Here is a 26,498-nt window from a genome sequence, read left to right as displayed (position 1 = left end):
ATAGTTGATGTTTCATGGATGTGCAGTACATAAATATAGCAGCTTTTTGTTGTTGTTGTTCTTCAATAGTTGTTAAGAATTCTAATACCTTTTCCTCACTCCTTTTTTTCCCTCATTGCATTTAGCAGCCAAAGGGCAAATTTTTCATGATGGTTTACACCTTCAAAAATCCCCACTAAAATAAAAAATCATCATGTTATAAAATCATCATGTTAAAAAAAAATCATCAACTCATCTTTGGAGACCTGGGCTGGCTGCTCTGCTCTTGCAGGATGCTGCTGGCTCATCTGCAGAGGCATTTTCATCATTTTGATCGTGCTCAGGACTTGCCCTTTTGTGGCTGGCAGGGCTGAACCCATGGGAAGATCAGGGTTAGGGTGGGTTTTTGGGAAAGGTGGCTGATGTGAGGTGAGCACAGGGAGGAGAGATGCCATGCCCTGTGTGTTTGGAGATGAGTTTTTGGGGGAAGGCACCAGGCAGAGCTGGGTGCAGGGCACAGAAATGGGGCCAGCAGCATCCCCTGGGGTTTGTGCTGGGCTGTGGGACAAGGGCTGCTCCTTTCTAGGCACAGCAGGGCTGTAAAGGAGAAAATGCAGAGGTGGAAATTGCAAACACAGGGCTGGAGGGATGATTAGAGGATGTGTAATCCCTGCTGTGCTCTGCCTGCTCAGCCATGCAGGGCTGGGAACCCCAGGGCTGGGAACCCTGCCCAGGTTTGCTTGGGCTCCTTCTCCTTCCTGGCTCCCAGAAAGAGTTTCCATTCAAATTTCCTGAGCTGTCCCCACTTGTGTCATCTGTCCTTTATTGCTGAACTGCTGGGTGTCCTGCCTTGGACATTCTGCCAAATCCCTCTGGCCAAAAACAAGGCAGGGAGCCACCCTGGAATCAGAAAGGGGAAGGTAAAGGATTGATGACAAGCTCTCACACTCTGGGCACAGATATGGATGAAAAGTTTATGATCATAAAGACAAAACCAGCTGAAGGAAAGAGGTCTGGCACTGAATAATGGGGTAGTGCCAAACATTTTCATGTAGCTGGAGGAACTTCTTTGAGAGAAGTGCTTAGTGTCTCCTGGAAAATGGATAAGAATTGTAATGTGCTCTGGATCAAAACAAGAAAAAAAAAGATGAAACTTTTCCATTACACAGAAATGCAGTGAGAACTGGGTGTCACTGAGAGAAGGAATATTTTTATGCAACTCCTGGGAGGGAAGAAACAAAACTCCATTATCCCATTGGATGTGTTAAAATACCAGCTGATCAGAGATGGGTTTATCAGAGTGGTGCATGTGCTTTCAGGTGCTGGCTATTGATTAGGGATGGCTCCAGCATCACCCTGAAGGGGAATGAGCAGTTTAAAAGCAGCACAGCCCTGTCCAACCACACCAAACTGGGGGATACTGGCATGGGAAAAGCCAGAAAAACCAGAGGAGAATGAAACAAGAAAAATAATTTTTTTAGGTGATGAAGAGCTCACATATGGTCCTTAAAGGATGTTTTTAATAGTGGGTATTTTAAGCACAGTTCTATTTCTTTATTTCTTTAGCTCTTTATTTCTGTAGTTCTTTCTCTATTTCTCCATTTCTCTATTCAATTTCTTTATTTATAGATTTCATTTTTTAGTTCTTTGCTGCTTCTCTCTGCAATTTGTGTGCAATTCATGTGTGTGTTGATGGTGAAGCAGGCCACAGATTTGTAGATTATTTAATGTAGAAGAGAGTGGAAATGGAGAAAGAGCAGGATTTTCTAGCAGGGAATTCCATCAGCAGAGTCCTTACCAGTGGGAAATGGGGGTTGTGTGGCATTCAGAGGTGAAGGCAGGTGAGCATCCAGAGTAATTTGAAAAAATACTGATGTGGGGATTGCAGTGTCTGATCTATTTTGTCTTAGAGAAAGCTCTTAAATGTGAAAAACTGATGTCTTTGGGGCAAATTCATACCTAACACAGATTGCTGTACCTCCAGTGTTTCAGAAAAATGATGACATCCTCTAGGAACTGAGGAATTTATCTAAAATTTTACTGGAAGCAGCACCTGAAAAGAAAAATAAGACATGCTGGTGCACAAACACACCCAAAGCAAAGAGCTGGTATGCTCAAATATTTAGAAATTTACACTTACTGCCAAAGTGTAACTCATTAAAACAGTGATTAAAAACCTGTTTCATAAGTCATCTTGTAAGACCACAAATTGATCTGATTTCCTAATTGTGTGCAAATTTTTATTTTTTATTGCTTTGAAGGAACACTATTATTAAATTGCATTAAAAATTAAAAAGCCCACTTTAATTACCCATTTTTTTTTTCTTGTCTAGAACAATGACATTATAGTCAATGTTATGAGTGACTGAAAAAATAGATGTACACTCATGCATAAACCCTAGCATCCCTGTACTGTGTTCTGCAGCGTTAAAATTCTGGAAAAAAAAACTTTCTGATAACATTGCAAAACTTTTAAAGTTGTTGCCTTTTCCACCAAATATCCAGCGTTCAAGGAAAAGCCGTTTATCATACAAAACACATTGTATAACAAAGTTACAATCTCTAATTAATGCTGGAGATTTTCACTGTGCCTTGAATCCCAAATTTGGAATTATCAGGCAGCAAGGTAATTAAGGATAAAGCTGCTGGAGATAAGTAACTCTTCAGCCATCTTCTGGGTGACACAGGAAAGGCTCCAAACACTCCTGTGAGCAATAAATCTTCCAGAACTCACCCCAGTGCAGACTCAGAGCAGATCCAGTCCTGAGCTACCCAGCACACGCTGAAATTTCATTTTTGAAATGAAACACCTCACTGGGTCCTCCATAAAAGGTTGATTCTTGAGACAAGAGGAATAATCTGTGCTGTTTAATTGTTTATTAGCACGAGAACTTCACAGGGTGGAAGGAATGATTGTTTATTGAAACGAGACCTTCAAGGGACTCTTTAATTATAAAACAGCTTGATATTTTAAAGGAAATGACAGCAGCAACAGAAAGAACAATTTACTGTGGGTAGCAGGTTGAGTATAGCTTGGGGCCCATTAATCAGTCGTGCATAACAACTATCCCATAAAGAAACTGGAATTACTGTGCAGGAATCTCTGCTGCTGCAGGAGGACTCACAGAAACATGCCTGGCTTTTCAATTCTGATTAACAACTGCATCATATTCCATGGAGAGGAGCCAAAGCAGGGCCTGCCTCAAACTGGAGATGGGTGAAAGGAAGATAAAAGTGCCCAGGTTTGGAACCCTCCAAGGATAAAGCTGGGGCAAGTTCTGAGGAGATGGGGACACGTTTGCTGGTGTTGGGGCTGACACAAACCAAGGCTTTCCAACAGGTGCAGGTTGTTTTTTGCTGGGCATTTCCAGTTTCAAAGGCAGAGAGAACAGAAAGTTTTGTCTTCACTGTGCTGAACTTTGGGGCCAGGATGAGGTGACTCTTTGGGACACACCTGAGGAGTTTTGCTGACCCCAGAGCCCTGCTCTGCAAAACCCAAGGCTGGGATTAAATGGCAAACTCAGCTCCACTCCCAGAGCTGCCTAAACCCTGCAATCCTGAAAGCAGATGATGCTTCTGGTCTTCAGAAAGAAATTCCTTGTAGTGAAGCTTCCTTTCCTTGCAGGTGTTGGGGAGAGAGATGAGGGATTTCAATTCTGAAATTTCAGGAATTTCAGGACCCATTTCATGGCTGTTTTCTCCTCAGTCAAAACAGACTTTGGGGACTTCATCTGGTGGCTTTTCCCAGCACAACTGAGATTTCTTCTGTGTAGATTCAGATATGGAAAATTCTGGTTAAGTTCTAAGGTTTCTTTTATTTTCCTTTCTTTTTTTAAAATTTTTCCCCCTTCATTTATTGGGGGTTCTGTGCTTGTGGTATGTCAGGTAATTAGTTTCTAGGCAAATTAATCTTCAAGTGACACCAGGAGGTGGGAAGTTAATTCTCACACATTCCTGCTTCCTTTCTGACTATCTAATTATTCCTGAGGGTTGTAGGGGCCGTGTTCCAGAAAGGCAGCTCAGCATGGGGTTAAGCAGTGCCCAAGCACAGGGAAAAGGGTAAAAAATCACCATTTGTGACAGGCCCACAGCTGCTTGGAGATTGTCACTCCCCAAGTTCCATTTCTGTCCTGTTGCTGCTGTAAATTATTAATCAAACTGTGATTACCTGTACAATCCTCTGAATTTCCAGAGAGCTCTCTTAATGTGAGCCAACACACCTGTCATGTGCTCGAGAGAAGCTGTGAACCCTGAGCCAAATTTTTCCCTTTTATTCTGCTGCTGCATCTTGTTTATGAGTCAAGGAGTCTGGCATGCAGGAAGGAACACGATTTTGCTGTGAATTAAATAGGAAAAGGAAAGGCTTGTGATACAGGTTGAAGAACAGAAGAAAATGCTGGCTTGGGTGCCCATAAAAGATCTGTACAATGTAAAAATAAAGTGAAAATTCTGCGGGCATCAAGGTATAGAGGACAAAGTTGGAAGTGCATAAAAATAATAAAGAAAGAATTTAAATAAAATATTTGGGGAAAGCAAGGGGATTTCAAGACAGCTGTGGAAAAAATACAGATTGCAAGAATTTTTGTAAAATTGTATATATATAATATATAATTGAATATATAAATATATCTGTAAAATTGAATTTTAGGGATGTTTAAGACAAGTCAACATAAGTGATGTCATCAGACCTTGAAAAAAGGAAGATGGGCTCAGCTGCAAGGTCTGAAGTCTCTCTGGAAAGGTCCAAAATGAGCTCAGACTGGTAGGATTGGGAAAGGTTTGCATTATTTTATCTTCTTCATGTGCAATTGCTGGAGTTGTGTTTGATGTGCCAGGAGTAGAGGTGATAAAACACATCAGTGATCAGGAGAAATCAGGAACCAACAGCACAGGTTCAACACTTACACTCAGAGTGGGGAGGGTGTAAATGCCTCAGTACAAAATAACCTTACTAATCTGGGGAAAATTGTGGGATGTATTTCTTTTTCTTTGAGTTTTTACAGAGGATTTGTTACTTTTCTAAACCCAGAAGTTATTGTTTTAGTTTTGTTCCCCATCAGCCTTGGCGGAGTTCAAGACTGAAAGACTAAAAGAGCAAATGTAAAAAAAAATATTTTCCCACCTCCCTCTTACCTTTTGACCTTTTCAGAGAAGAAAAGCAAAGTCTCGTGTGGAGACAGCAAAGAGAGGAGCAGTGCAAGGAAGAGGCACCAAGGTGAACAGAAGGGAACTAAACCTCAAAAGTCAGCTTTAATCTGAAGGCAAACTGAACAGAGCAACGTTTGAGCCAGAGGAAACTGAGCAAGGCAGATTGAAATGACAGCTCTCACCATTTCCAGGCAGGGTCCTTGGGCTTTTCTCAGTCCAGCAAATTCCAGTTGTTTGCAGTGGGTTCCAGTTCCCAGTGCTGCTGGGACACAGAGCTGGTTTTTCCATCCCTTCCACAGCTCAGCTGCTCCCTCTCATCCTCAGGGCTGGGGCTGCACTCTCCTTTTGTTCCTTATTGATTTCTGCACTTCCACTTGCTTTACAAGATGTAACAGCTCCTGCTCAGGCCAGAGGGTCTCACCTTGGTCTGGGCCACAGGGATGCAAATCCAAACCTTTTTTCTGCCTCCTCCACTGCAGAATTCTGTGAGCAGAGCACACAAACCAAGGAGATGCCACCCACCTTAGGGGCATTCCCCTCACACTCTCATTTCACCCCAATACGAAACAAACACTTGGAATATTTTGTTAAAAGAAAAGGGATTAATTAATAAATTGATAAACCTTATTGCTCAGTCAGACAGCTGTACTAATGGAATTATTTATTCTGAGGTAGTTTTGGCCACGTGCTGATCACAGTGAAGCAGCAGAGGAGTTTCAGTTTGATCTCAGCTTCATGTGATGCTGGCACTGGTGACATCTCTGTTGGTTCAGAGCAGAGAGAAGGTCACTGGATTTCCTCAGTGACAGGAGAAGAGCTGAGGACCCAAATATAAAGAGGCAACATTAACTGGGATAGATGAAGAGGTAATTAACCTTCAGACTTGTCAGTATTTCCAAGAACTGCAGGCAGGATTCTCTGTGCCATTGTAGTGTGAATCACCCCAGCAAGATTTATTTTTCACCTGGCCAGTTTTGCTGCATCCTCCTCATGTAAAAATCAAAGCAGTATAGCTGACTTAGAAAAAAATAAAATAAAAAAAAGGCAGCATAATATCTCGGTGATTTCTTAAAAGATCTCTTCCCACAGTTATAGGTATCTTAGAAAGGAAATTGATGCATCTTCCTTTCTTCTTTGTGTGTTCTTGGTGCCACAAGCTGTGCACAGCATGCTTTCAATTAATTTAAACTAACTTTCCATCTGCTCCAACAAATGTAGGATTAGAGTGAGCGGCAGCATGATGGAGTGACACAGAATCTGCTGATGGCCACTAATGTGGGAGCCAGTCTGCTGTGGAAAATGGAATATCCACAGTGTTCCCTTTCTGCTCCAGATTAAAGGCTCACTTCAGTGAAAAATGATTATTGTTTTCAATATTTGCCTAATCAGGATGGGGAAGGGAAGCTTTAGTGCTGGAGATGGTGATTTACATTTTCCAGAGCGTGGTAATGTGGAGAGCAGGATGTATCAGATCGATTCCTTTTTAATTGCCACTTTCATCAAGCTTTATGGTATGGAATTATTTCATTATGTTTCTACACTTAAAACAAAACCACAAAAATGCTGAATATGATTGGAACTGGGAAAGCTTTGGCTTTGCTATCAGTTTGATCTGAATACCGTGTGTGTTGCAAACATTCTGCTTTTCCCCCAGGAATTAAATTCCAACAAAGGTATTTAAATTAGAAAAGCCAAGGCCACAATAAAACAGCGACAATGGCAACATTCAAGTAATGACAAAGGCTAAATTATAGTAAATGTGTACAATTAAAGCCTTTTGCTATTAAATGCGTGCACTTTACAGACATTAATTAGTCCTTTGTGTGTGGGCTTTGTGGGGGGGTTGTGCCATTGGCTTTTTTGGGAGCTGATGGTGTTTTTTCTTTTATTTTTTGTATTATAAAATAGGAACTAACTGTGATTCTGGCACCAGCCCTTCAAGCAATAACTGTTTAAAGCCATGTGGTAATTAAGTTTTACCTGCAGCCCAACCTTGTTCCCAACTGAACTCAGGAGAACAAGTTTATGGCCTTTTTTTTCCCTCCCAATTTAAATGAGCACATGAATTTGCAAAGTGGAATTAATCTGGGGCCTTGCTTCCTCCATCCATGTATTTCTTACTTGAAGTACTGTGCTTTCAGCCCTGGTGGCCTCTTCAACAGGTCAAACACATGGAAATCAGAATTCTGGGGCTTGGTGAGATGTGCAGGAGCTGTGGTGGCAGCATTTCTGTGAGCAGCAGCAGGGAAAAATAACAAACTGCTTCTTGTTTTCGTACCTCAAACTCAACAGCACTTGCACTTAAGAGTGGATTTCATGGAGAATAATTCTGTGGATTCATAGAAATCGAGGCCATGTTTTCATGGCAATTATGTGCCTGCAGCCAGGGCAGATTCTTCCCTGCTGCTGCCACCTCAAGCACTGGCAGTTCTTGGTTTGGGGGGTGTTTTTGTTTAGTTTGATTTTTGTTTTGTTCCTTTTTTTAAGGCTTCATTCTTGGCAAGGCTGAGCTAGGGCTGAATTTCAGGTGACCTCATAGCCTACCTGTAGATCAAAGTGTAATTTCCTTCCTTCCTTCCTTCCTTCCTTCCTTCCTTCCTTCCTTCCTTCCTTCCTTCCTTCCTTCCTTCCTTCCTTCCTTCCTTCCTTCCTTCCTTCCTTCCTTCCTTCCTTCCTTCCTTCCTTCCCCATTATTTTTTCATTCTAACCCACTACAGTTCAATCATGAATTTTAATACCTGAAGAGTTCTTGAAGTGGTCTCAGTCCCAGAATTAGTTTGGCTTTAACCTGGTGGGAAAACCAGGTTGAAACTTTTACCTGGAGCCTGATTACTAAGTTCTTGTTTCTTTGAGTACCTTTCCAAGTAGACTGATGAGCAGCAGAACAAAATGAAGCCATGCTGAAACCTCCCATTTTTTATTTATTCATTATGAATATTGGTGTTTTTAAGTATCTTTGTGTTTTCCTATAAAAAAGCACAAATGCAGAGCCTGCCCTACCTCTCTCCTCAATTCACGGCAATTTTGGGGCTGATATTTCTTGCTGGAGCTGTTCCATTCTGCAGAAAGAATTACAGATTTCCCAGGGCAAGACAATGTGTGAGTAGGAGCCATTTAATTTCCTTTAGTTCCTTTCTTGTTTGCTGCAAACAGACCCAACCTAAGAGAAGTCCATTCCTCTAAAAGCTGCTTTTCCTCAGTGGATATATTTTATATGTAGCAGTGCTTTCAAACTTAGAAAAATATGAGGCAGAAAAGTTTTCTACTAATTTTATCTGCCCAGCTGAGAGAGTTAAGAAAAAAAGGGACTTTCTTTTCGTGGTGAAATCATTCCTCACTAATATTTAGCCAAGATCCCATGTGTCCAAAACCTTGTCTGCTCCCCCAATTATGTCCTGGTGTCTAATGAAAAGTGTTCACTTCCCCTCCAGACCTCTCCTCCCTGCCATTCTGCAGGACATTCATACACCTACAGCAGATAATGGCCTCAGGAATTTATATGCTCAACCTGAAACCCTTGTAAGAGAAGTAATTAGACAGGCTTAATTAGAGCTGGCATGACAAAATTTATGTCAGTGAACGTGCCCAATTCTGCCCAGAAAGGCATTTTCAAAGGGCTCTGACTGCTGTGTTAGTCATGCTCATTTTTCAGGCAGTGTGTACAAGTGTATAATATTTAACCACCATTAAATGTTTTTCCAGTTGGAACTGTTTCATGCAGAACTCATCCATTTAATCAATCCATCTCGTTCATTGTTAGACTGCAACTGGTGTGGCTGCAAAGAGGGGAGAGAAAAGGAGAAAATGAGATGCTCCATTAGAAAACACCATTTGGAAGTGACAGATTAAGCTATTTGAAATGAAGGAAAACGTGAGTCATTTTGGGGACACTTTATTTTATGCCTAAATTGGATCATTGGCTGAAAAATAATCACTTGGTCCATCAAAGACATAACCCAGAAATGAGGTGGAGAGAGAAGTTAACAGAGGATGAGTAATAGAGGTAAGAGAACAAGAGTGCAGCAAGGCAGGGAGGATAATTCAAGTTATTTAACATGGCAAACAATGGCAGCTAATGGTAATTAACAGTTAAGTGAACACATTTTTCCCCTTAAAAATCTGATGTTGGTGTCAGTGGGACTTGCCTGACTGCAGATGTGGAGGGGGAACATGGATCTGAAGTGCTAACAAGAAAGCAGGAAAGGATTATCAGAGCATCACTTCTAGGGGGAGAGGGGAAGTCCAAGAAAAGGAATAAAAATTAAAAAGAAGGAGATCATGAAAAATGTGCTTGTGTTTCTAGATGTTTCCTCTGCTTATCAGAATAAAACTCCTTTATAAATACAAGGAATGTGTGTTTAACCTGTAGGTTCCGAGTGACACTCCAAACACAGCCCCTTACAGCCCTTCCAAGGTGAGAATTGTGTCCTTAACCCATTCCTGGGCCCCTGTACACACAGCTGCCCCAGCAGAGGGGACTCTTCCAGCTTATCCTAATGCTTGGTGGCCAGAATAGCTCCCTGCTAAAATCTGTTCCCAGCTGTGATGGCATAAACATTTTAGTTAATGCATTTTCTGCATTGTTAATACAAAGGGATGTTTTCTAGCTGGAATAGGATAAAACATTCTGAGTAATAGCTCAGGTATTATTGTCAATAATACTTTGGGACATGATAAAGAATAATATATATTTTATATTTTAACCTGCCTGCTTGAGGCAATTTACCTGGCTCCATTATCTGGCTTTTCTGCTTGTCTCTGAGAAGTTCCATTTGAAACAAGCCAGCCTCGTATGGAATATATCCATTTACACCACGTGTGTGGGTGCACAGCTCTGCATCCCTACGAGTGGAAGGTGTTTTCAGACACAGATTATCCTCAGCAGCATAGAGGAGACAATAATTCAGCTATGAAAGCTCAATATTCCTCCCTCAGCCATGGGGAATTTTCTGTCCCCATCCTCAGGAATGCTCGTTCCTTGGGATAATTCTTTGTGCCAGTCATGAAGGACGTGAGGAATAGGATTTAAGGTGTTAAATACAGCTGTTTGTGACTACAGGGAGTCACTCTGGGGGCTTCTGGGTTCAGCTGGGAAGTTAAATTTGTCTGGCACTTACAGAAAATCCAAATACCCCATCCTGTCCAAGGAGTTCAATATTCAGGGAGAAGAGCATGGATAAATGACATTAATCATTAACCATTATTCAGAGACAGCTTGCATCAGGCTGCAGGAAATATTAAAAATATATAAATTAAAGCTGGAAAAGTCAGCTCAGTTTGAAATCACCTCCCTTCACAGCCCCTCTGTTGTATATAGGATTAAAAGTTGGGTTATTTTGGATTTTAGGGCTGCACTCACTCCTGGGCCACTGGATGAGTAGAGATGTCTTTTATTTTTATAGCAGGCTGTTGAAAATACCAATTTATTTATAATGCAGGTAATGGTTGAAAGCATGTAATACTTTAAAAATTATTATTTTAGACATTAAGTTTTAGCCTCCCAGTCTAAAAATGTCGACTGTAATTTTTAAATGTTTAAGGTATTCCATGGCTACAAGGAATGTTTCTGGAGCAGTATTCACTATTTTCTTTGTTTCAACTTAATTTATCTTTTTTTTTTTTAGCATTTCGGAGTTTTTTGTTCATATTTTTGTTGTTGTTTTTATGGGGTTTTTTGTAGTTTTTTGTTTGTTTGTGGGTTTTTTTGTTGTTGTTGTGGGGTTTTTTGGGGTTTTTTTCTTGTTGTTGTTGGTTTTTTTTCTTCTTTTGTTTTTTATTTTTTTTTTTAGGAAATCCTTCATAGATGCTTATAGTACCTTGGAGGTAATTATTAAGATTAAGCACCTGAGTTCTACAAATTGTTTTCTCAATTCACATCCGACTAAATCAGAATTCCAGCATACAAGAGAAGTCTTTCTAGAATTCTCTTTAGATGCTGGGATATTTGTGTACTCCAGTTCTACATTCTCATTTTTGTCTCGGTTTCTGTGGCCTGCCTTTCAATTAACAAACAGGCTTTCAAGGCTCATGGTAGGTCCTAGATAAGGTGCAAAAATTATGCTAAAATATGCGGCGATAATTGGGTGTCAATTTAAGAACATTTCCCATCGCACAGGTGCCTGTTGTTTGTGTGAACCCGAGGTTATTGGTAATTCACTGTTCACAGCTTCCCGGGGGGCTCCATGCACTTCATTTCACACTTGGACCTTGCAATATTTGCAACAATTCTCAGAGTTCAGCGATGTCCAGGGGACTTTGGCAGGGCCAGCCAAGCAAAATGTTAATCAGGAAAACAGAGCAGGAGCCTGAGCCAGGATTCAGCTGCTGCCAGGCTCCATCAGCACTGCACAGCGTTGGGAAAAAAATGGAAAAAAATAAATTCTTTCATCTCTCACAGCCCTAAACCAACGGGGATTTTATTTATTTATTAGCAGGGAAATAACAGGATAAAATACAAAGGGAGGGACTGGATGAAGCCACTGTGTCAGTGCCTGTGAATGGGTTTTGCTCCTCAGCACAGCTGAAAACACATCAGAACAGAGTGTGCCATCCTGCACAGTAATTTCCACCTCTGCAAACTGGGAGAAAAAATTCCAGCATCAAAGCTGAGCTGATTTCACAGTCTCGTGCTCTGGTGTAAATGCTCCAGCTGTACAAACGTGTAAAGTCTCAAATGGATTCCCAAAAGTCAAGTTTAAAGTGCTGAGAACATCTCCAGTTGTGGTGGGAGCAGCAAACGCTGAATTTGTGCTCGGAAATGAAAGGCTGACCTCCACAGGGCAGAAATCAGAGCTGGCTGCTGGTGAAGCACAACAAACTCAGATTTCAGGGGGGAGCACCAGCACCAAACTTTAGTGTGGCTTTTAGTCTGGAACCTGAGTTTGGGTGGAAACAGCTGTTCTTAGTAACCCTCTGCTGTTCACCTCTCTGTGGGATGCTCATGCTATCAAAAATAAGGGGCAAATTTTCACTGCTTCTAAACAGGAAAACTACTGGATTGAGGACTTAAAAAAAAAATAAAAAAAAAAGGCTAGCAGGCTCCTTCAGTGGTATTTCCTGAGAAATACAACATTCTTATTTCATTTCAGTCATGCAGCAAAATCAGGGGAAGCCCCTGAAAGTCTGGTTTATACCTGGTGAATGTTTCTGACTCACAGGAAAATGGACAGCTTTTAGCAGTGGTTCATGGCACAGCAGCCTTTGGGAAAAACAAATTTACAGGGATCTCCTGAAGGGAAAATGCTCCATGGCTGAGGAGCTGAGCAGGCTGGGAATTGTGTTGTCAAACCTTAGATAATTTCAAATTTATTTATTTAAAGGAAAGATGCAGCGTGCCAAGGGAGGGTCTGCACAGAAACAAAGGCAGAGGTGTTTTATGGGGTAAGTAGATGAATATTTTATATTTTATCTATGTGTGAAGACCCACAGAAAAAAACAACAACAACATTTAATTCCCTTCTATTTCCTTTGAAGCCAAAAACCAGACCCTTCTCAAAACCCTAAAGTGGAAGGAGATCCATCTGCCAGGCCAATCCAGATGTCTGCTACAAACCCATGCTGCCAGCTGTCCCCACTTCCACCTCTTTAAAGGTATTAGAATTGCCCCAATTCCCATATTAATTATTCTGTACTATAGCTTAATTGCATGTTATTTTTTTTTCCCAATGAACCGAGGTTTTAATGAGCATTCACTGTTTAATAAGCAATTAAAAATAGCCTATTATTTTGTGTATGTGTGTGTGTAATAATGAAGCTCATCACCTTAACAGCTTATATTTATATGTATACATATTTTATTCCTTTGATTTGAACAATAAATCTAGTGCACCTAATTATTTAGCTCTGTTTTAAATGAGCTATACCTTCACTAAATGATGGTGCTTAACCACTCATAATGCCTTTCTCACTTATTTAGCAGGAAGAAGAGCTGCAGTGGCAAGAGGACTTTGCTAAAATTGAAGGAAGAGCTGGAGAAAACAAGCCTTGGATTGCATCCACTGAAGCCCTGAAGAGATGTGAGAACAGCTCTCATTTGCTTTTGCTTCAGGTACTGGGAACCTGAACAAGGAACCTGGTGCCAGAAAAAGGGAATTGGGAGTGTGAGGCAGGGCTGAGCTCCCCAGGTGTGAATGAAGACAAACAGCAATTAAAATTAGATTTAGTACAGAGCTGGTGAGAGAGGAGAACCCTGCTGGGTCTTCCACAAGTGCCAAGCAGTGCAGGAGTGATGGCAGGACATCAGTGCACAGAAACCAGAGGTGAGAAAGAAGGGGAAAGTCCAGCCAAAAGAAAAAACCTTCACAAAAAACCTTCACAAAAAACCTTCACAGACAGCTGCTGTTCCATCTCCTGGGTGTGTAACCCCCCTGCAGCAATGGGGGCTTGGGCAGGCTCCAGCTCTGTGCCCAGGGCTGGCAGAGGTTCTGCTGCCCCTGCCCTGGGCTGTCCCAGCTCTGGAGGGTGAATCTCCACCTGGCTGCAGTGCCAGGGGGCTCTGAGCAGGGCTGAGGGGACACAGGGCTTGCTCAGCACAAAGGATTCCTCTCCAGGGCTTCCTTCCTCCTCTCTTCCTCCTCCTGCTTTAATTGCTCTATGCAGGATCCAAGAGCAAGCCATTTCCACGTGGATTAATGCACTTTGTGACAATGGCACTGTGACTGGGCTCTCCAGCACTGGGGCAGATCTAACATGATGCAGTTAACGGTCACAGCTTGTACACACGAGTTTAATGGCACAAAAAGTCTGAATCTTTCCTTTAGACAGTGTCTTGTAACAACAATTTTTCTAATTACTGTATTATAAGGTTTTTATTGTGCTTTATCTAAGGACTCTGTCACATTCTCTGTGATCCCCACATGAATTACACATCCCCCACGTTGTTCTTTTTTTTTTTTTTTTTCAGCAATCAAGGATATGAAAGGCTGGGAATCTGTTAATTGGGGCCCCTGTTCTCTGGAGGTTTTACTGGTTTTGCTCAGTATGAAACATGATGTCAATTAAGTTACCTTGGAGATGTAGGGAAAAAAATTTAGTGTATTAGCTCATGATGACTTAAAACCAAAGGAAATACTTTATAGTTCTGTAGTTATTTTATCAGCTGGGGAAGGGGTCGTTCAGCTCTTAGGCTTTTAGAGTTTTAATGATTCCAGTGGGAACCAGGTGCATAAATCCCACCAAAGGCTATTTCCCTTGGTGCCAGCTGAGCCAATATTACACACTGCAACCCCAAGGCAGGTTACAATCACTGGTTTTAATTATATGACACACTTAATTACAACTGTCCAGCTATGCTTTGCCTCCTGAGTCTCCAGCATACCTGTCAGTAATCAAGGAGAATAAACACTTTTTCTTGTTTAGGAAAGTGCATCCAGCAGAGGTGGTGGTGATATCCCACAGCTGGATATGGAGCAGGAAGTTGGGAAATGCTCAGAGGAGTGAGCTGGGCTGGGCTGGAGTCTCTGAGTGCAGAGAAGGGAGCAGCAAAGGTCAGCAGGCAGTGCAGGAGGATGAGCAGAGTCCAGCCAGAGGTGAGCAGGTTGAGCCTCCCAGCAGCTTTGCAGCAGGAGCATGACCCTTGCTTTGTTTCTGCAGGTGAGAAGGCTGCACTGAAGGCAGAGGGATTGTTCTGATTTACTGTTGCTGGAGAAAAACCCAAACTGGGCTGGACTGTGCAGTTCCCAGCTATCAGCAGTCTGCAGTCCAGAGCAGGAGGTGTGAGATGAGACAGGGCAAGGTTGAAAGGGCAGCACAAAACTTCCCCCAGCTACAAACCACTCAGCATTTTCTCTCTCTGCTAATGCCTCATTGCTTATGATTTAACTTTGTGCTGTTCCAAGCCCTCTCTCAAGGCACAAGGCACAGCATCAGTTTAGGACAATGATCTCAGCTGAGACCAAAGGAGGTGACACATGTTTGCTGTGGCTTTCAGGTAATGAGTGACCTTTTGCCCAATTACACCACAAGCTTCATGTAGGCTCTTTCATCCTCTGCTTATTATGGACCACATGAAAAACCCCTTTAGATTCAAAGCCTGAAAAAGCATCAGCAACAGGGCAGGAGCTGGAGGTGGGTCTTGGTGGCAGAAAGCTGCTGGGGCTTGTACTCAAATATTTCCTTCAACTGCTGCCCTCCCTCCCCAGCTTCCTCTATTCTCAGAGGTATTAAAAGGCTATTTTCAGAGATATTCTACCTTTATGTGGCTCTGTCACTTCAGATAACTTCCTAGAAGATCTAAAATACAACCTGCAGGAATTTCAGAAAGCCAGCGGGCTTTGGTTTTATGCTGGAACAAGAATTCCCTGGTGGAGAGCTCTGAAATTTGTTCAGCCATTTTCTGTGCAGTTCTTGTTCTCTCTAAGCTGAACTGATGGTGGTGGGTGGGAGGGTGACCAGGTGAGGCACAAAGGAAATGCACAAAAATCCAGGAGAGCTCCTGGCTGCAGCCAGCCTGGGCACATCTGGTTTGGGTTTGGCTCAAGGCAACCTCTCTAATGGAAATGGGGCTTTGGACAGCAAATTATTGTTGTTTCTTGTGTGAGCAAACCCTTTTTTTTGTGTGGTCAAAGCACCCCTGCAGTGTCCCAGGCCAGGCTGGATGTGGCCCTGAGCAGCCTGGTCTGATGGAAGGTGTCCCTGATCTTCAGATCATCCAAAATTTGGTTTTTAAGGTCCCTCCCAACCCAAATCCTCCTCTGTGATTCTGCTGACCTCTCTAAGCTCCTGGTTATCATTCTCAAACCACATCATGGTGAGGTGAGGGCTGCAATTTTTCTCCTTTCTCAGCACAGGTTGTTCCATTCCTTCGCCAGTCTGGAGGTGAATTTGTGACCCTCCACTCCTGCAGGGAGCTCCATGTCCAGACAGAAGGTAAAAGCCCATACATCCTTTATTTGAGCATTTCACAAATAAATTACAAGTTTCTTTGCAACCACGTCATAAATCAAAACGTTTATTTACACCTCAGAAACAGCAAGCAATTCAGCAACTAGGGCCCAAAGGAATGATTACCTGGAAAAGTAGCTGGATTAAGCATCTTGAAAATCAAACAGAGTATTTTCCGCCTTGCTTGGACTATTAAAAAAGGAAAAAAAAATAATAAAAAAATCTTGATGGTAACTTAAAGGGACAGAGGTTGTTATGGGAGGTATGGTTTTACAGGAGGGCTCTGGCTGAAATGGCAGTGACAACACAACTCCTTTGTGCTGAGTTCCCCATCACAGACCCCCAGACACGGATTTATTCCTCAGCCCCAGTCCCAGGCAGGGGTGTGTGCCCATCCAAACACCCAGCCTGCCTCTGGACATGTTCATTGCACCCCAAATTGCAGAGTGCAGCCACGTGCAGATACAGAGCAGTGCAATATTCAAGGCTGGATGAAACTTTCCCAAACAGCTGTCCCACTGAAAGCTCAGGAATGAGGAATTCTGGCTCTAAACCCTCCCCTTTCCACTCCTGGTGACCTGCTGATCCACAGACAACTGAAAATGAGTCAGTAAACAACGATGCATATCTTCAAATGATGTACAGTAATTTCATTATTATAAACCACACGTCCGGTGTTGGCAACTCTCTTGGGTTACAATACAGGCTGTGATAAAAGGTATCTGTTCTATCACCATCTGTTGAGGGTGGGGCAGTGATCCTTATCTCAATGGCAGATATTCTGCTAATGGGCCATCCATTGAAATCAGGCAGGGCATTGTTCTTTATCTTTTCACAGCCCATCCTTCCTCCAGCCAGTCATTTTCTGCTCATGGCCATTGAGTCCCACTGTGGCACTGATAAAATTACTGCATCCCATTGGGAGTTGCTCCAGCCAGGGGGAAGAGCCCAACATTTCTTACCAAGATAAAAACAGAGGTTTTGGGACACTAAGGGAGCCCCTTTCTCCACTGGACTCCAGAGGAAAACCGGATTTCTCCACATCAGCACTGGAGCTCCGGAGGGAAACTGCACCTTGTACAGGAGCACTGCTCCAACTGAGCCACATCTGTCACTGCAGGAGGATGCAGCCACCATGGAATGGGACTGCTGCCAACACCCTGCCTGACGGGTGTCAGGTTGTACTCTGACTGTGTCAGGGTTTGGGGTTTGTTTCTTTGTAGTGCTGTATTTCTATTTTAATTTCCCTAGAAAAGAACTGTTATTCCTAATTCCCATATCTTTGCCTGAAAGCCCCTTGATTTCAAAATTATAATAATTTGGAGGGAGGGGGTTCACATTCTCCATTTCAAAGAGAAGTTCCTGCCTTTCTCAGCAGACACCTGTCCTCCAAACTAAAACAACAACTTTTCATTCTTTGTCCATATATAAGCCGCACCTGATTATAAGCCGCACTTTGGGTCCGGACCAAAATTTTAGTCAAAATGGTGTGGCTTATAATGGTGAAATTACTGTAATTGTGGGATGAGGGGACAGCTCAAGGTAGCAGAAATACAACAGGGGTTTAGTGTGTGGGATTTTACCTTTTTGATTGGCTTTAAATCAGACTGGTTCAGTGCATGTAGCCCATGCTGTCCCTTATCTCATGAATTCACCCCTAACTGAGGGAATTCAACTGCTTATTCCAAGTCCCCATGTTGTATCAATCTCCTCCCACCTGCATATATTTTATATATATATTTATATGTGTATATCTCTATATATCTACATATATACACACATAGCAGTTGTGCAACCAGAAACTTTCCAGAGAGGGGGGGAGTGCATCCATCCCACTGGGACAGCCCAGAGCAGCTCGTGTGTCCTGGTGAGAGGCAGGGCAGGGCAGGCAGTGGCTGATGTGCTTTGTGTAGGAAAAACTCAGCTCTATCTGCTGTAAAGAGAATACTTATAATGATAATTGCTAATGTGCACTGCATGCTACTTCCAAAGATTATAGAGCATGGAGTTAACTGAAAGGAAATAATTGCTCTTTTATTTTTCTTTGTGTTAGCATTGGGCTGGATCTCTCAGACAACAGAGTTTCTAGAGATGCAATGAAGGCAAGACAGGAGCAGAGCTTTGCTTTAGACTTGGTGTTCTCAAGCCAATGTGACTTTAATATAATTTCTTTTTTAATTAAATAAGACATTTTTAAACCTATTTCAAAAGCAACTTAGCCTTTAGACCAAGTGATGCAAAATTATTTGTACACAGAATTCTGCTCCGAGTGAATTAGTAACATTTGAGAGTTGGCAACTTTCTCAGTTTTTCAGACAAGAGGCTTTTGTAAAGGAAAGACAAAAGTTGTCAATGTAATAGATGTCTTTTTGTAGTGATAAGGCATTTAAGATAGGGCCCTACAAACTGCTTCTAGGTCCATAATTTAATAGATGAGGTTTGTATTATAGTGATTCAAAAAACAGCTATGTAAGAGAACAGGATAAGTTATTTGACCCCATCCATTTCAAATAAAGGTTAAACCAAACTGTTCTGGGAGCCTTAGGGACACCTTCAGACGCTCAGAGAAGGGCACAAGTGACCTGTGGGTGGCTGGGTGTTCCCAACCTCAGAATTCTGATCCTGTGACAAACACTGCAGCATGTCTGTTCACAGCCAACCAGCAAAAATCAACATATGGGGAGGTAAAATTTCACCTAAATCTGATGAACTGAATCTCAGCTCTGGTGATGGAGCTGCTGTTTGATTACCAGCAGATGAGAACAGGGTTCAGGGAGTGTTACCAGAGTTCCACCCTTACCTAATTTTCCTCCACACCCAGCAGGAAATTCAGCTCCTTTCTCTCTTTTTTCACTCTTCAGAACTACAGCTACTGAACAAAATGGACATTAATCAATGCACACAGGCATATTGGAAAAGCACACACAGAGCAGGGGTCAATTAGCAAGCACACCAAAAGTGAGACCTTTCTCTTGCTAATAAACTCCTCTCCTGATTGCTATTCCCGATTTTTGTTTTAACAGCACATTGCCTTTTCAAGTGAAATGACTTTTACAAATAAAAAGTTTTGTGCATGTTACAAAAGACAATCAAGTTCACTGCCTTTCCAACTCTAGACAGCATTTGTATATCTACAAACACAGTGAAATAAATGTTGGTGGGACTAAAATAGCTGAGCAGGAATAAGGGGTATGTTATAAAAACAGCAAGCTTGGCTGAACAAATGTTAAACATGATTAACTATTAGAAAAGAATACAACCACTTATGTAAATGTTCTGCTTTTTCATTGTAGAAAAATGGATAAATCATTGTTGCTGTTTTGTTTCAGGAAATGGACATTAGGGGTGTTTTGAGCCAGAGGTGACACCCTTTATTCAGGCAGGAAAACTCAGATTCTGCTGTGGCTCCTCGCTGGTGTCACACTATGAAGGTGCTAAAGTCTGTGCTAAATGGGGAGAAACATTCACATGGCAGCTTCATCTTCTCCTGGCAGGCTTGGGCAGGCCAGGGATGGGCTCCCTGTGGAGCCTGGGACACTTGGGAAAGGCTGGGAGGCTTCAATGTGGGAGCAGAAATAAAGGGAAAATGGGGATGGAGCCCTGGATGCACCTCAGGCAGAGCTTCAGCCAGACTCTGACCTCTCTGCACATCAAAATCGTGCAGTGGATCCAAGAATAAACATCTTATCCTTGGGCACAGGGTGGTGGGAAGAGTCTTCCCCTTGTTAGTGCAGCTCCAGGCAGAAGAATTTTCTCTTTGTTCTTTTGGCTGCCCTTGGAATGATTCACCAAATGCTCTGTGAGCTTTGGTTTAAAGCAGGGAAGGGCAGACTTTTCTGGCCTTTGACAGAAATGACAAAGACAAAGGGATCTTTCCAGAGGTGGGTTTGGCTGGGTGGAGAGAGGAAAAAAGCAAGTAGAAAAGAGTATTTGTGGGGGAGGGTAATATAATTTCTTTTATTCAAGATAGAGGTTTTGTAGCTCAAAGCACAGGGTGCAGAATATCTTTGGGTGCATTCACTGAACATACACGTTGGAATTCCAGAGGTGCCACACAGTAGTTAAATCATTCCTTTTGGAAAAAATTTGCTTGAAAATAATATATATATATATATATTTGAATAAAAAAAGACGTGGTTGTTGATGGCAAAGCAGCAGGTGGGGTCAATACAAGGCATGGGCAGGGAGGGAGGATGAGAAGGGTGCCCCTGTTGGTGTTTGGGATCAGGCACTTCCCTGCTGGGATCCTGGAGCTGCCAAAGCCACTCCTGGTGTCCCTGACCTGCTCCCACTGAGCCTGGAGTGCCACTTTGGTGACACAGAGGCACCAGGGACGGATTGCACTCGGTCAGGACTGCAGGAGTTAAGCTGGAAGAGAAAAGGTCTGAAGGCAGCTCATATCTTATCAAGAAATCTCCAGGTTAGGAGAGCTCACAACACAAACTCATTTTTCCTCTGTCGCTGTTGTTATTACTCCTTTTGATTAAAAAAAAAAAAGGGAATAAAAAAAAAGAACCTGTTTTATATTTGGTACAATACAGGAAGTCAGAGAAAAGCTATTGTACAGCAAATTTTAACCACCAACACACATTTAATATCTAGTGTAGCATTATGGGAAACTGAATGTATGTCTGGACTTATTTTTAATGTTTCCAAAAATCTTTACTATTGAAACATGTAGGTGGTGTGGAAGGTATGCTCATAATCTCACTGTGGTAAGGATGATTGAGTATGACCCATAAGTACTGTAAAAATGCTAACTAAAGAATGCAGCTGCAAAGTTCTATTGCATAAGGAAGCTTTCTTGTTTAAACTTTAAATAAGCAAGTTTATTAAAATATTCTAAGACACTTACCTTACCCTAGTTACTGGCAAGCTCTAATAAAAGCCACAGTCTGTCACTAGTATACTTTTTGTGTTAATTTTATAAAAATTTGGTGTGAGCTTTGATGGATCATTTACAGTTTATTAACAAGATGATCATCTTCGTACAGTTAGAAGGAATTTTTTTTTTTTGACCTTACATGCTCACAGAATAAAAAAGGATCCATATTCATAAAGAACAAACACCCTTTTTTTTCCCATGTCTGCAAACAGGTGTGGTAAGTTCACACACACAAAGAAATGCTCTTGTTACTCTTAACTGGAAACTGTGTGTACGTGTGTATGTATGTATATATATACCCAAAGGCATGGATTTGTGTGTTTGTGAGGGGGTTTATAGACCAGGGCACCTGTGCTGCTCATGCACAGAGGCTCAGAGAGATCACAGCTCTCACCTGCAGAGTTGATGAAATCATTTTGTCACCTGCCCCAGCGCTGCTGCAGCCCCTCCAGCCAGGCTGAGCTCACCCTTGGCTGCTCCTCCTGCATCCTCAACTCCCTCTGGGGCCCAGGGAGAGCAGCTCACATCAGCAACAAGCCCCAGGGACTTGCATTTCTTGTTTGCTGAACCTGAGGTACGAGAAGGGCCAGGGCAGAGCTCGGGGTGGCCACGGGCTCGCTGCTGCTGGCCACGCTCCGAGCAGCAAACCCAGCAGGTTTAGCCATGGTGGGACAGCTACAATTCATCTGTGGCTGTGTCATCCTGCTCCCTCCCTTCTCATGCTCCAGATGAACATTTTATAAAAGCTAAACCTGTGGTATAACTCTTCTCTCTATATAAATATATATATATACATACACTCATACATATACAAATACTAACCCACAGACAAAATATTTTCTGAACAGTTGAATAGCAACAAGTCAACAGATAGAAAAAAATGGAGTCAATCTGGTTTGTTGGTTTGTTTTTTGTGTTTTTTTCTGCTCCCCCGAGGTCGGGTTTGGATGTCATGGTCTTTTAACATTCAGAGAAAATTTGGAGTAAACCTTGTGTCCTGCAGGAGGAATCCAGGGGCACAGGGGTGGAGGCTGTCGAACACCAAGGTACAGATTGAGTGAGATTGCAAACTAAACTGGAGCAACTGAGGCCGAGGAGTGAAGAACAGTAATTGTAAACTGCAATCTTCAGATCTGATGGTTTTTTGTTATTTTTTTTTCCTTCTTCTCGTTGCTGTGGCAACTCGGTAGGACAGCTTCGAATGGCAGGAGTTCTTACAGACCTAGAGGAGGAGATGGGGGTGAGTATTGCCATGCAAATCACACATCTTTCAGCTCTTTGGGTTGTTTTCTCCCCAGTCAAATCGCTGCTTGAGTGCATCAACATTGCCAGTAGTTAAATATCGATTATCTGCGTCCAGAAGCAATTATTTGTGAATGCAGAAATCTCTAAGAGGAAACCCCAAAATGTCATGTGGGGCAGTCAGAGACCTTTGTGGTGCAGCTCTGGAAGATGTGGTGAGAGGATAAATCCTGATTTTCCCCCTGTTCACCTCCATCAGTTACATTTGTGAAATGCCAGCCCCTCCCTCCCTGCACACCCTGACAAGCAAAGAGCAAACAGATAATTTTCAAAAATAACACTCTAATAGAGCCTTATAGCTTGTGAATATACCAGGGAGTGAAAGGCCTGGTGTATCATATTAATATTGCTACAGAAGCATAAGGCTCATATGTGGGGGGTTTATTTAATAAAGTGAATGTGGCATTTGAATTCTGTTTTAGATGGATACTCTGATAATACCAAGGCAGTAAAGAAATTCAGAATGGAGAGTTGAGGAGTAAATCTAACATTAGCTGTAGCTCACAGCCTGTAAAACCAGGGGAAAGACACATCAAAACTCACTAAAATGTTTGTCTAATATTTATTGTGTCTGTACACTTAAAATACTGTAATATTGCAATATTGATAGTTTTGTCACCACCATAGAAATGTAATGGTCAATGTTAGATGCTGATTTGTGCCCTTTAAATTTTTTTAATGATCTCTTTGCCTTTTAGGGGAAATAAAATTTATTATAATTATTGATAAGGGTGTTTTGTTTTATTTGTTTCTTTCCTGTTATCATTTGAATTGATGTCAGTATTGAATTCTGCAGCAATGCAGGCACCTGGATGCCAACACCTGCCTGGCCCCTTCCCTGCAGCACTTCAGTTCTGGTAAACAAAGGTAAATAAAGCAAATTAAGTGTAAGAAATCCATAGAGATGCTGATGGATGGGGCTCACTGAAGTGAGAAGTTTAACTGAGATTTCCAAACAGGACAAAATCTAGAATTGCTTGGCATGTGGATTTTTAGCCTGCTGCTTAAAGAAAAGGTCTGGCCACAAAATCAGGATCCAGACTCACATACAGGAGATTTATGGTCATGATTGGATATATTTGGATTAGGGAGTCCAGACAGAACTAAATTCCCATAAACACCCTGATCTCCTGGGTGGTGAAAAGAAAGAATTTGAGGCTCTGATCTCATGGACAACATGAAAAATAGCATTTCCAGATCCCAATGAAGGCAGGTGTCATTAAAGGGCATTTGTTTAATCCTGGCTCAAAGGAGCTGACCCTGGCTCTGGGATGGATGAAGCTGCTCTGAATCCTTAGGAGATCCTTGGGGGTGTTCCTGCTAAGGACAGGCACTTGTACATGATGAATGAACAGCAGCTGTGGCTCTGAGTTCCTGTGCAATCCACAGCTGAAACGTCACCAGAGAAAGCTGTCAGCACAAAATTTATAAATCTCCCAGCAATTCCAGCAGCCAGTGAGCTGCTTCACCAACAGCCTGTAAATAAAGGGCAGGATTTGATGATTTATGTGCACACCTGAAGAAAAGCTTGTATATTTTACATTAAATTGACAGACATAATGAATGTTACTACCTTTCATACACATTGTCTTTCCTGAGTAAATGATGTACAAAAACGAGTTAGTTCAGCTTTAATTATGAATCTTTTTCTATGGTATCTATTGGAGGCCAGTTTGTCTCACAATAAACCTTGATCCTTCCTGTTACCCCACCTGCCTTACTCCTTTCCCTTCAAAGCTCCACAATCCCTGCCTAGATTTTCTGTCACTGAAATTGCTTCTCAACTTCATCCTTTCTTGCCTTTGATCCATTTAATCAGATGCCTGAAAATCTGGTGTTCCCTTGGCTCCTGGGACTATGTCTTCCTATAATTTTTCTGTGATTTCTCTAATCCCTTGTCCAGCCTGTTCAGTTTATTTTTTTTAGGAAATCTTTTTTTCCCCACCTTTTTTCTTCCCCTTCTCAGTGACACAATCCATTCCTGCTCAGCAATCACATTGGTGCTGACACTTCAGAGCTCTTGCTCTCTTTTCCCACTTTTCCATTTAGTCTGAAATGTCAGCCTCCAGCTCTGATACCTTTTGGATGTTTTCCTGACAGCTCTGCACAGCTCTTAAATCTTCCCCCTAAAGCACTCCCTTCTTTGCTCAGGACACCACCATCATCCTGCCTCTTGTTCAAGCCTGAAAGCACAAACAAACCAGAGGAGGTTTTTGTCATGGAATCTCCTTTCTAGGTCTGTATATTTAGGGTATGTCAGTCTGGAGGATTCTGCCTCTCACGCTGTCCCAAAGGGCTTTTTGTAGCCATTCAAAGAGCTAAATCTCCTGGCCAGGCTCTCACTTAGCAGCTTTGCAGCATCTTTCCTGAGCCCTTGACAAATGGAGCTGCTGTGTGCTCATCTCCTGCCAGCCTTGTGCTGTGCAGAGCATTTTCCTGCTCTGCCACTTTGACAAAACCTCTGTAGCTCCTTCACTGCCTCTTTCTCCCTGCGCATTCCTGGGTTTTCCCTGCAGGATCTGTTTTTCCTCTCATTCTCATCCCGTGCTGACAACTCCTGTTAGAAGTCCCCTTCCATGGAAAGCCGTGTCCCAGCCTCTGCTGGCACCTCCACAAAACTCTTGGCATTGGCAGAGGGTGCCAAGACCACTCTGAATTCAGCTAAGCCTTGACCAAGGTTGTGTTAAAATAATTTTTCCAAACACTGCCTGGCAGCCATTAATGGCGATTGACCCTTTTGAACACATGGATTATTAAAGGAGTTGGTTTTGCCTCTGGAAGTCAGATTCAACACCCAAAAAATTATGGTCTCTAAAGTTTCAGTAGACAACCATCTTTGGTAAGTAAGAATATGCAAGGTTAAATCTTTCTTGGTTTTTTCTATTGCACACAAAATTGATTGGAAATTGCTTATGTCCTAGAGAGCGTCAGTCTTTTTGTTTCTGTGGTTAATAACAGAGTGCCAGTTACAAATTTGCCTTCTACAGACTCTCATAAGGTGTTAATTGGCCAAAAATTCTGGCCAGTAACTCCCTTAACACCAAATCTACAGGAATCAAGGATAACCAAAGTATTGCCCAGAAAACTCAACACTGAATGTGAGGAAATCACTGAAACCAACACAACTGCTCTGGTATAAACTCACTGGGGAGCTCTGAGCCTCTGGTCCATGTTTAAAATCTCTCTGTTCTCCCAGCTGGATTTCCAGTGTTCTTTATTATTTTCTTTATAGGAATTGTGGTTTTCTTGTTGGCTTTTCTTTTTCTTTATTATCCCCATAAAGAAGGAACAAATGAAGTTTCAGAAATGCTCACACAGAGCCAAACCTTTAGTCTGCTTCTTATTTGAGCTCTAACCAGCTCACCTGGTGACTCTTTCACTCACTTTGATGGACTTGCATTGGTTTTTAATTTTTTTTTTACCCATTCTTATGTATTTTATAGCACAGATGATTTAAAGTTTGCAGCTGGCAATAGCTCATAAAATATATTAGTATTTAAGGAATACTGGGAGCATAAAATGTGCAGATAATACGTGCAGGGAGCACATTTGTTGATCAATGAGAGCTATTCCTTTTAAGAACTTAATTCCCTGGTAAGCCTGTGCCTGGCAGGTTTAGATCTGCACACTAATGATAATTAGGTCTAGTAATTATTATATTTTCTTCTTATCAGCTCTGTCTCCATATCTGGCCTCAGCACTCAAGAATTATCACACACCATGTGTTGTTTTAGATGTGATTTGACAGGAATTACCTACAGGTGATTTGCTGCCCAAGGCACTGAGGCCACAAAGGTGGGGTGGGAATTTTTTGCTCTTATTTTGTGCCTTCCACCTTTCCCTTTGGGTATCCAGGGATGCCCAGCAGCACTGAGCACAGCTATAGGGAACTTATTTCTCCAGAAATCTCTCTCATTTCAGTCTCTAATGTGATCTTCACCAATTTTATCTCCCAGTTCTCTGCTCTTCTACCTCTTTGATACTTGAGAGACACATTCACCTCATTCCTTCTGAGATAACAGTGAGGCAGCAGTGGAAAAGGCAGGGTGGCTGCCAGGTGTTTCTGAGTTATTCCATTTCTGTTCAATGGGCTCAGGTAGAGCACAGCACCTTCTCCCAAACAGCTGCTGGCTGCTGGCATCAGGGCTGGCCTTGCAGGAGGAGCTTTGCTTCTGCTGGTCAACAAAACATTGTGAGAGTTTCTCTTGGTCCAATGTACAAATAACATTATTAATAATAATTGTTCTATGGGGATAAAAGTGTAAATACCCAGTTCAGGGTAGGGAGACTCATACAAGGAAAA

General features: G+C 42.2%; 1 protein-coding gene across 1 annotated transcript in view; it reads right to left on the bottom strand.

Annotated features, from left to right (window-relative positions):
- Window positions 1–17,590: 17,590 nt before the first annotated feature.
- The window catches only part of CDH13 (cadherin 13), a 445,458-nt gene continuing 436,550 nt past the window's right edge, over window positions 17,591–26,498 (bottom strand). The window contains exon 14 of the mRNA XM_033069460.2: window positions 17,591–22,115. Coding sequence (XP_032925351.1) covers window positions 22,108–22,115 — 8 coding nt within the window. The 3' untranslated portion in view covers window positions 17,591–22,107. The remainder of the gene's footprint in view (window positions 22,116–26,498) is intronic.

The sequence above is a fragment of the Catharus ustulatus genome, chromosome 11 (assembly GCF_009819885.2).
Source record: "Catharus ustulatus isolate bCatUst1 chromosome 11, bCatUst1.pri.v2, whole genome shotgun sequence".
Classification (NCBI taxonomy): Eukaryota; Metazoa; Chordata; class Aves; order Passeriformes; family Turdidae; genus Catharus; species Catharus ustulatus.
Note: the sequence above shows the minus strand (reverse complement) of the source record. Positions and strands in the feature narration are given on the sequence as shown.